This window comes from Cupressus sempervirens, chromosome 9 (genome assembly GCF_028749045.1).
Source record: "Cupressus sempervirens isolate cs-2001-9-10 chromosome 9, ASM2874904v1, whole genome shotgun sequence".
NCBI classification, from domain to species: domain Eukaryota; kingdom Viridiplantae; phylum Streptophyta; class Pinopsida; order Cupressales; family Cupressaceae; genus Cupressus; species Cupressus sempervirens.
In genome coordinates, this window is record NC_143126.1 from 797,778,749 (window position 1) to 797,790,324 (window position 11,576).

Sequence of the window (11,576 nt, forward strand, 5' to 3'; positions counted from 1 at the left end):
CTCTTTCCCTTGACTTACGCTATTCTTAAATTTCCACCAGCATGCAAGCCAACAACCTTGTAAGGCTACCCAAAAGATCATACACTTGACTATTCACCATGAGTTCGGCACGTACGATGCTAGGGGAAACACAAGACCTTCACCATGAGTTGGGCAAATATGATGCCAACAGAGGCTACTCTCTTGAGCCTCCCGCTCCATGTACTAGTCGACCAACACGTCCCATGCGTAAACCAAATCCTGTGACTAGTCTTCTGGGGCCACTTTTGTATTGTCCTTGACGTCACTGTCAGTTACCAGGACTTGTTGATCGAAGGGACAACCCATTATGTCGCCATCCCGCCTATCCTACTTCATCAAAACTCTAGGTTCGAACTTAGGCAACGGCAGCATAATGTTAGATGCCTAATTTGAGATGTATTGCCAATATAATGCAATTATAACCATTCAACATATAGTGTTAACTAGGGAGAATTGAGCAAGAAAGTACATCATACAAGGCGATATGACAGAATGATATGGTTTTTCATAACATCATAGTTTCCTTCCACAATCACAATGATGATTTGCTTCCTTCTATCATGGATACAAATAGACCCACATTTGATTAAGTCCACCAACCAATGCAAACTGACACTATTTGGAAACAACTATTTTATTATTCCACCCCTTGACTAACAAAGTATTATTATGGCATAATAGCTGCCTACACCATCTTGTAAACAAATCACATACTACAATGCTAATTCCTAGACATTTACTGATCTTGACTATATACTTTCAACAAATAATATAAAATGGATAACTGAAAGCACATACAAGTTAATCCATTGTGCAATAACAAGTTCATAATGCCTATAAAAGGTTTGAGCATACTGCCACCTCAATTCAGGTAGTCAGTTTACTGTTCAACTTCTCAAACATCAAGCTTTCTATTGCAAATATGAGAAAACTTCAACAACAAAAAATGCATTTTGTGAATATCATAATAGGAATTTAACATACATTGAGCAGGCTTGACATTGCAGAGAAATCAAATGGATTTGGAATTCCCGTGTTTGCATCTGATGCACCCCTCCTTTGTCCACTATTTTGTGATTCAGATTTATCAATCTTAGTTTCCTTGGTTTCTGTTGACTTCTTATCTGAAACACTCAAGAATAAAAGGGTAAATCCACCAACTGAATTATGTCATATACAAGACTTTAAAGCCCAGATTTGTAGAGATTATTTCTGATGGAAAAGACACAATCATTAAGTATATACATCATATTACCAACTAGAAAATGGCTTTGCCAACAAACATCATTTGTTATTAGTTTAAATACAGATGATAAAATTCTTCTTCAATGAAAAGAAGTTGAAAATAAACAAAGTTCGCAAATTATACACTTGGAAGCGTAGCTTTGGAGAAACAGAAGTAAGCATAGCATTGACATAGTTAAGAACTGACCAGTCTCAAGCAGTGGAATTATTTCACTAGTTTCAAAATATGTCTATAAGTTATATCTATTTCATGGGTCAACTTAAAAATCTAGGAGTACGATAAAGCCACAAATGCATTAAAATTATCTGCTCAAAGGTATGTTTAAAGCTTATGCACTGTCTAAAATGTTCATACAAAAATTTAAAACATTGTGAGTCTTGTTAAAAAGATTTCTAAAATATATAGGTGTTGTTCTTCTGGTTTTCCCAATTATGTAAGTCTCTTTAAAATTTTAGCTTTCAAATTTTAAATTCAAAGTACCTACATTATTATTCTAATTTGTGCATTGTGGTTTTGCTAGCAGATCTCTAATCAAGAACATAACACGTTGAAGATTGCTTAGAGAAGTTTCAGGTAAAACAGAACATTGTCTAGAAGCTTCTCAAATTGAAAGAAAATCTAAATTATAGTGAAAACTTAAGGTTATCTCACACAACTCATAATTAATTTTTCAATTTCAAATTCATAGTATGAAAGAAGTGTGCAGCTCATTTTAGATGATTTTCAATACCCAAAATGGCTTTCTTGTACATGTCTAAATGTACAGATACTGCAAATTTCCACAACTCAAAATATGGTGCTCGTATTGTAGAGAAAAATGGATATGCAAAGATGATCAGCACAAACTTTCATAGGCAATTTTTTAAAAAACTGATGATAAATACAGTTTTTTCATACTGTTTGACCACTTGTTCAAGACCCCAAAGATATTGAAACAAAACAATTTATTCTTTGTAGTATGAACAAAAACCTAGGTATGAAGCCAAAGTCTGATGTCGTACAATACTGTGCAATCTTGCCCTTCTAACTTTAAACTCAAAGGCACTTGTGTAGTATAGGGTATTAGAATACCTTTAATATTTTTAATATCTCACTATATTTAGCTAGTTCTAGTCAATGGTCATTTAGGCTTTCTTTTCAGTTTGCTCTTTCAATTCTATTTATAGATGTCTTTATTAAGACAACCATGTTTGTTTTTTTCACACTATTATTAGCATCTGTAAACTCCATTTGAGAGTTTATTGTTAATGCAATAATCAATCTGTTTATTCTGTTATATTCAGTTTTTAACAACTTCATGGTATCAGAGCGGTTAGTTTTTTGGGCGAATTTTTCTCCTAAGGTTAATTACAGTGCTGCCATCTTTGACTAATATTATGTTGGAGGGAAGCCAGCAGTTTAATGGTGCAACTACAACACCTAGAAGCAGCACATGATTATGATATTTGAATATCGTTGTCTTGCCAAGATTGCTTTAGGAACAGAGCCACATCCTACAACAATTTATATAGATCGGGATAAACGGGATGAACGTAACCATGAAGTTGTTGTGCTGATCAAACTTTCAGTTGCAAATGATCAGCTCCCTCGGGTGCTTTCCAGTAAAATAGCTACAAAAATTTGGGACATCTTGAAGGATCTTTATGAGATGTCTGACAAAAGCCACACTTTCTTTCTAAAGAATTTGTTGTTTTCAATCATGATGGATGTGGATGAGAGGGCAACTCTCCAAGCACATCTAAAAATCAAAAATATATGTGGCCAGTTAGAGGCTATTGGCCGCAAGATGAAGAAAGAAGATATGATAGTGATCAAGTTGAAAAGCTTGCCCCAATCCTATGAGCACTTCGTAAAGATGGTCAATATCACTTCTACTAGTGTTGCCCTAACTTTCTCTAATCTCTGCAACAAGCTTCTACACCAAAATCAACGGAAGCTACAATTTGGAAGTCATGACAATCCCTCCTCTTTTGAACAAGTAACCTTTCCTGCACAGTCTTAAACCAGATTACAAGTACCGCTCAATACTCTCAACAGAAAGGTTCAGATGAACCTCTAGCATCTTCAAAGAGGAAGAGTGTTCAGCGCAATTATTGTCACACGCTTTGGTCACATGAAGAAAGATTGCAAGAAAGGCTTGGAAGTTGCACACATAAGAATGGTCCCAATAGAAGGCCTCAGTTACACTGTATGCAGATGAGTTGGAGGTTGCCTCCTATGCCTTCTGATCAGCTCATATTATGGGAGGGTTTTAATAAATTTTTCCTCATAAATTATATGATGGGTTTTCATAATTTTTTCCCTTTGAAAATTGTTCAGTTAGGTTTTACCGTTTTTTCTAAAAAATGGAGTTTCATATTCTCTAATCCATATTCTTGGATTTGTATCTCTGCTTCTGTTCAGTTTTGATCATTTTTCACCTCAAAAATTGTGATTGGTCTTGGTCGACTTTTCTCATCAAAATTCATTTCCAATTTCTGTAATACACGAAGTTCATGTGGGATGTCCGTTCAGGGTTTTTTACTGTTTCTCTCCGAAAAATGATGCTTTATACTCTTTAAATCATAGTATTTTGCAGTCAGCTTTGGGGCATTTTGCTCATCTGCGACTGTTTGGAGGTCATGACAGTCCCTCCTCTTTTGAACAAGTGGCCTTTCCTGCAAAAGTCTTAAACCAGAACACAGGTACCTCTCAATTCTCTCAACAGAAAGATTCAGATGAACCGCTAGCATCTTCACAAGCTTTGGTCACATGAAGAAAGATTGCAAGAAAGGCATGGTAGTCGCACACATAAGAATGGTCCCAATAGAAGGCTCCAGTTACGATGCATTCAGATGAGAAGGAGGTTGCCTCCTATGCATTCTGATCAGCTCATATTACGGGAGGGTTTTAATAATTTTTTCCTCATAAATTATTTGATGGCCCCTTTTAAAAAAATTCTGTTAGGTTTTACCATTTTCTTCTAAAAAACGGAGTTTCATATTCTCTAATCCATATTCTTTGATCTGTATCTCTGCTTCTGTTGGGTTTTGATCATTTTTTCGCCTCAATAATTGTGATTGGTCTTGGTCAATTTTCTCATCAAAAATCATTTCCGATTTCTGTAATACACGAAGTTCATGTGGGATGTCCATTCAGGGTGTTTTACTGTTTTTCTCCGAAATATAATTCTTTATGCTCTTCAAATCATAGTACATTGTAGTCAGTTTTGGGGCATTTTGCTCATCTGCAACTGTTTGGAGGGTTCCGCAGTTGTTCTCAATATATCTTTGTTTCTAAGTAAGAACAGTTCCATTTGTTAAATTTTGAACCAGAAGTAGATAGGCAACAAAATTGAATCAAGAAACACTCAAAACCATATATCACTATTCAGATACCGTGGGAAAAAACACTTCTGCTTGAGGGAAACAAACCCAGCCTGCAAAAATGGTGTCTTTAATTCAATCTTCAAAACAATACAAAAGTTCTTCCTTATGACTGAAATCTTTAAAACATTCAATCAACAGTACTAATCTTTTATCACAATAACTCACTGAGATTGTTTAATGATCGAAAACAATATGATAATATAACTGTGTTTTCCTTTGCACTCAGATAACAAATGTGAAATTCTGAAAAATAGAATAAACTGCACTGAAGCAATCTCAGAAAAACATCACTCAATGGAAGCAATCTCAGAAAAACGGTATCACCCAGGTACGATAATACTAAAGACTTTATAAGTCTGACTATGCAACTAATTACATATTACAGAACATAGACTAGAAGACAAAAGGCCCGACTTCGCCCTCAAATGGTAAATAATAATCGCACATGTCCACCACTCTTGTCATAAACAAAGCATCAAGAAAAATGATGAAGTTTAACCCTCAAAGCAAACCAAAAGAAAAAACTTGCATGGAATATGAGGAGGTGGCAGTTAACATCACTGCTTCCTTTACAATAGTCAGAACAATCATAAATTCCCAAGAAAGATAACGGCACTTTAGACAGCCATGAACCGATGACTCACCTTCAACGTATGAACCATAAGCCAGGTCATATGGCCAAGTCATCATGGGCTCCAAAATTTCCTTAGATACAAACAATCATTGCGCGAACATAATAGAGCTGAAGCATTACTGATCAAAGCCAATAACAACTTCCAGCAAAAGCAAATACTCAGACATAAGCAGGAACATATATCATTTCAACTTGGATTGATTTAGGAAGAATGTCACAACTGAGAAGACATAGAAGCAGCTGAATGTGCATATCAAACAGCAGCAATGATCAGAATTTGACGGAAAACAATGTAGACATTTTTCATCTATTAAACTCAACACTGTTATCCAACATTAAGTTGGATGGCTCTGTGATTACTTTTGGTCGGTGATTTTGCCGAAGATGGACAGTGGAAGAGTTTGTGGTCAACTTTACTTTCCCACCAGCAAATCATTCTGAAGAAGGGGACCACCTTTCCGTTTTTTTCTGGCTATACTTGATCACTGACATTCTGCAGAACCAGGAAGTGTCTCACAGCAGAATGTTTTGTCATATTTGTGACCACAAGACATGAAACGTCTTCTGCAAGGTAGCTCGTAGAATGTTCATTAAGGGAGGGTATTAGAATATTTTTAATATTTTTACTTTTAGTATCTTGCTATATTTAGCTAGTTCTAGTTAATGGACATTTAGGCTGTAATGTCCCCTTTTTAGCATTCATAGCATGATGTTGTCGTTAGCCTATTTCCCCACAGTCCCGTAGGCTAACCAGGACATTAAAGGGGCTTAAAAGCCATTTGGCCTAGATAGTTTCAGTTGCAAGTCTTTTTGAGGGGTTTTGAGGCAACTTTGGGCATACTTACTATTTATAGTAAGTCATCTTGGATATGGTCGGACATCTAGTGGCAGCGGTATGTCGATGGTAATTATTTAAAATCGGCAAAAAGACTTGTTTATCATTGATAAGATTTGTTATGCATTGATAAAGTTATTTTATAAAGTTAAATTTAAATATTTAACTTTATTAATGCATAGACTATAGTTTGTGGGAAATATTTAAATTAAAAGAGTCCCCTTTATTTTATAACACATTGGAGACATAAGTTACATAAAGGGAGTGATGTTTTATCCCACATTGAGCAAACGAAGGATTGAGCTCTTGTGAGAACACTATAAAAGAAAGGGAAGAGCTTATTTTTAGTATGCTTAGAAATATCAAAAAAATTGAAAAATTTTCTGGAGATTATGTCTCAATAGTTTGAAGGACGAAATCCCTTCAAGTTGGAAATCTTGACGCCATTGAAAGATATGGTCTTGAGATTCAAAAGGGTAGCAGTCTGAAAAAGCAGATACAAAAAAGCAGTCTGAAAAAGCAGAACCGAAAAAGCGAGCCGAAAAAGTAGTCCGAAAAAGCGGAACCGAAAAAGTAAGCCGAAAAAGCAGTCCGAAAAAGTAGTTCGAAAAAGCAAATCGGAAAGGGCAGCATTGAAGAAAATTATTACAGCCATCTACAACCAGGTTCCTTTATTAGTATTGTTTTTTTAGGATGTTATAAGTTCAGCTGTAAGTGTGCATTATACCAGCATTATCATTTTGTAATCCATGTAAATGCCAAAAGTCTTGGCCATATTTCATGAGCATTGTATTAGAAATTTCATTGCAAATTAAGAAGATAATAGTTGTTGGTGTCATTTAAGCAATTCAATATCATTATTTATCAACTAGTTAATTTGCACACCAACTGTTTGTAAAAATGTCAGTTGGCTGTAGGGTTTTCATTTCTCATGCTTAGATCATATATATGCACTGAATATTGTCAAAATTAGTAGCACACTCATGTTAGGCCATTGTGTAGTCCATTTGGAGTCTTCTAGCACAAGATTCTCATTGATGCAAATTGAAAAAGAGTCATTTAAAGCCAGCTGAAATACTATATCAGTCATAAGTCCCTTGCATGTGAATTGTTTGATGAAATTCCTTGAGCTTTCATCAGCATTTTTTTGAAAACAGATTTGAGGAGGGTCATTACATGTGCTTTCTTTTTAGTTTTCTCTTTCAGTTCGATTTATAGACATCTTTATTAAGACAACCTTGCATTTTTGTTCACACTATTATTAGCATTTGTAAACTATATTTAAGAGTTCATTGATAACGCAATAATTGATCTGTGTATTCCATTCTATTGAGTTCTTAACTTTAAACTCAAACTAATGTGTGTAGTATAGGAAACAAAGCATTAAGAAAGCGAGCTAATATAAAATAATGGAAATATCTCATGGAAGTTGAAAATTTCAACAACTGTACTAGCACCCATCATCCAGAAATTTTGTGGATCTTACAAACAGGGTAGAAATAGATTACCAGATGCAGCATTCTGAAATCTGTTTTATATTTGCATAGATGACTGGCTTTGTGGGTTAAGGGAGGAATCACTTCTTGATGTCGTGCAGATAGGAGAACGAGGGATTCTTGAGGAAATCCTATCCCAGTTGGGTAATTCCATATCTGATTTCATTTTTGGATTGCCCACAAGAAGACATGAGGAGTTTATTTTTTTCATTTGGTTGAAAAATGACTCCATCGAGGCCTCGAATTTTCCTCCAAGCATTTCCTCGTTGACCAAGAGGAGAGCCAGAAGTTGATGACAGCAGACCAATTGCAGGGCTTAGGACAAGCTAAAAGTGTGATCACCTAGGCAAAGCGATAGTGGTCACCACACACAGACACAATAATTTGGTCTAGGTTTTCATTAAAATCCTAAATGCACCCTAGTGAGTCGTGCACACAACCGTGGCCCAATTTGTTGCACAATTAACTCTACCAAGGAGGTAAGGGAAGTTAGACCTCCAACCCAATCCATCTTAGATTTTAATCATATGATTAAAAGCAATTATTTCTCCTATTTATACAATTTATGCAGTCAAGTTTTTCAACAAATTAGTGAAGTCGATACAGCACTACCAGATCAAAAGAATAATCCAGACAACATATAGGAAATCTCACATTTAATGGATCACAAATGGCAAAAAGTGAAATTATGTAATTTTCTGCTAAGTTTCAGGTTTTTGAGTTTTCAGTAAAGATTTAAGTTTGGGTTTTTGTGTCGAAGAAATTTGCATTTAGCATCTGAAATTTATAACAGCCATATCTTCATCATATCAATCAGATTGTGACTATTTTGGAATTGTTTAAAAGAATTTCCAAAGCTCGTTGCAATAACGTAATTTTTGATAGAATTTAGAGGCCTCTCTAGTTGTCCTGATTCAGCCAAGGATGGATTCTTTTTGTTGGGTTTCAGCTACAGCTTAAAATGTTTGGCTCCCCGTATTTGACAGTTTGTCTACTGCATTTTATGGATGGTGAGCCTAGCACGTGGGTACCATCCCATAAAGTCTTAACATTATTGCATTGATTTCACCTTTCCTTTCAACAGTTCATTCAAAGAAGGTTGACTTTTAATTCCCCGTGATTGTTGAGGTATGGGATTGTTGACCTGGTGACAATTTTTAGAGTGGTTGTAAGGCTCAACTAGGAATCTGCGGCTGATCCTGATGACATTTTGATGCTTAGCTCCAACATTCATTATTAGTGATGCATTGTCAGATCTTAATTAGTCCAATCAGGTCCTTCACAAGTTTCATAACCACGATATATTTTATATATCATATGGATAACACATGATAGTGATGCATTATTCACATGGGTACCAAAGCTTCTGTAGATATTCCCAAAAATTTAAAAGAACGACATCATGAGTGAATGATTTTTAGTTGGTAAGACCAGAGGCTCAGACACAAGTGTATTCTTATTTGAACACCCAAGCTCAAAGATCTTCTACAGAAAATTCCCCAGCAGGGAATACAAACTGGTCAATAGAGCTAGGCAGTCTTGCTTACCTCAAGAATTGGACCTGATTGAGAGGGAAAACAACCCATCCCAGCTAACAGTAAAATGAACCTCGATTGCATTACCGCTGCATATATGGCAAGAGGTGTTTCCTTGCCCAATCGAGTTTTTTGGAATGGATGAAGGCAAGCAGTAGATAGCATTTGGGGTGCAAGAGAAAAAGAAGCTGACAGTTGTCCATTCTCTGTAAAACTCTCCTGATTAAATACAAACTCATAAATCAGATAAAGGTGTTAACTCATAGTAACACGGTGATGCATCCCCCCCCCCCCCGATTTGCCCCACGTCCTGGAGAATTCAACGCACCGAAGACTTGGGGACTCCATCCCCCTGTCCCGAGAGGCGCCACCACCTCCACGGGGATGGGGGACATCCCGATGTTGACTATTTGCAGATTCGACTATTTATGTTTAATGTTCGACGTTCCAATTCAATGCAATGTTCAAGTATTTACCCTTTTACATCTTTATATCTTATATTGCAATCATATTTTCATAACTAGCATTTTAAGTACCATATGGATAATTATATATCTCCCCTCCTATCCCCCGCCATTGTCCCCTCGTCGTCCCCAAATTAAGGCCCCTTTGTCCCCCGTCTCAGAAACTTGTCCCCGCCATCCCCCATCCCCTAGGGCAGTGTAACTATGTGTTAACTGTACTCTTGCACATAAATATGGCATTCCCAATACTATACTAAATTTGTCAAAAAAACTCAACAGAGTGCACTCTTTTCCGTTCTAGCACTAAATGCATCAATTCAAAATACATCGCATAAGAAAACAAAATTTGTCCAAAGTGAACAAAACCAGACAGATATTCGGGACTCTGAGAAACCACCCAATATACCACAGACCAATATATCTCGAGGGAAAAAAGCACCAATTAACTGTGGCAAAATGCTCCAGTAATCCCTTCCACAACGGCTCACGATAAACTAACAAGAAACCCCACAGTTATATGTATTCCATTGGATTCCGAACAACTGTTAAACCCGTCATCATTTGCTCAGATCGATGAGAACTCCTACCAACATTTATGGCTCATCCATGGTACACGATTTTAGCCACTTACTGCAATTGAGCTCATTTCAGTAAATACTCAGCCAAGCCATCACCAAACCCATGCAACGGCAATTGCCCAAAATACACCTATTGTGTATTTATAAATGATTAATGTAAAACTCTTTATCCAGTTGCGCTTGCTTTCTAACTACCCAATTGAATTGTAAGGAGGCCCTGCCCTAGTTACCCTCAAATGGTTGAATTGTTTTTTAAGAAATAAAAAACGATTTTCCTGCATTTAATCCAACAAAGCATGTTTTAGTCGGACCAGTTTAAGAGAGTAAAAGCCCAGTGGCCCTGTTATATATCCAAGAAGGCCTAATCTAGAAATATTATCAACGGTATGCATTTTTCCTTCATTTAATCTTGTCTCTGCTAAAACCCAATCAGCCGATTAATATTTTACTAATCAAGCTAAAATCCCTGAAGGATAATACGAAAATAACATCAGTGGGCATATAACTCTTAATCCATTTAAACCAATTAAGCGCAATTTTTTTCGCTGAAAGCCGATTGATAGATAGCACGCGCCTCTCCTACTTAAATACCCTAGAATGCACAATTGAAAAAAATATACATACTGCAAGAAATTTTTTTGCCACTACATGCGAGCAACTAGTCTTTTACAGCCTATAATGTTTTTCACAGATTAAATAAATTAAAGAAACAGAAACTGATAAACATTTCGTACCTCCTGGGGAGGCCATAATTATTGTCAAAACCAAGCTTCGCCGACCGTCTGCGATTATTTGGTTTCAGGGTGTCAAAATGCTTCAAACAAATGCAAATTGGAAGTACTCTGTGCACTCTACCAGCACATCATTATTTGGCCACGTTGTCGTTTGATCAGCTCCTCCAAATCTGTATTAAGCTTCAGTTGATGTTTTATTCGTTTCAATCTCCTACGATGGGAAGAGGTCCACATGGCACCTTATCAAAATGCAAGTGCTGTAATTTCATTGGTTGTTTTCCATTTTCTTCGAAATCTCTTTGCTCATCAAACTGTATTGCACGTGTCCATGTTAAATTGTATATACTTTAGAAAGGAGAAAAATAGAAGGGGGTTTTATACCATGGGCACAAGTGGTCGATGAACCATCCACGGAATACAAGGAAGTCATTCAAAAACAAGTTAGGAGACAAATTAAGAGGAGAAGGAAATACAAGAAAGTATTGTAGACATCATTATCAAAGGCTTAAAAGACTGTGGGGAATGTGAGAAAATGGAGATTTTGACACATGAACTTCCTTAGAGACAAACTAAAATGGACTGGTAAAATTCGGCAAGCAAACAAAATTGGGAGAAGTATGGGAATGGGGAAAAATAGACATGTGAGAGTTACTTTCAGCAACATA

General features: G+C 36.3%; 1 protein-coding gene across 1 annotated transcript in view; it reads right to left on the bottom strand.

Annotated features, from left to right (window-relative positions):
- LOC149541122 (ankyrin repeat domain-containing protein 2B-like) overlaps positions 1 to 11,077 on the bottom strand; it is a 64,826-nt gene extending 53,749 nt beyond the window's left edge. The window contains exons 1-2 of the mRNA XM_089802118.1: positions 10,912 to 11,077; positions 1,006 to 1,145 (exon numbers count right to left, since the gene is read on the bottom strand). Of these exons, the coding sequence (XP_089658244.1) occupies positions 1,006 to 1,145; positions 10,912 to 10,927 (156 nt within the window). The 5' untranslated portion in view covers positions 10,928 to 11,077. The remainder of the gene's footprint in view (positions 1 to 1,005; positions 1,146 to 10,911) is intronic.
- Between the last annotated feature and the right edge of the window lie 499 nt (positions 11,078 to 11,576).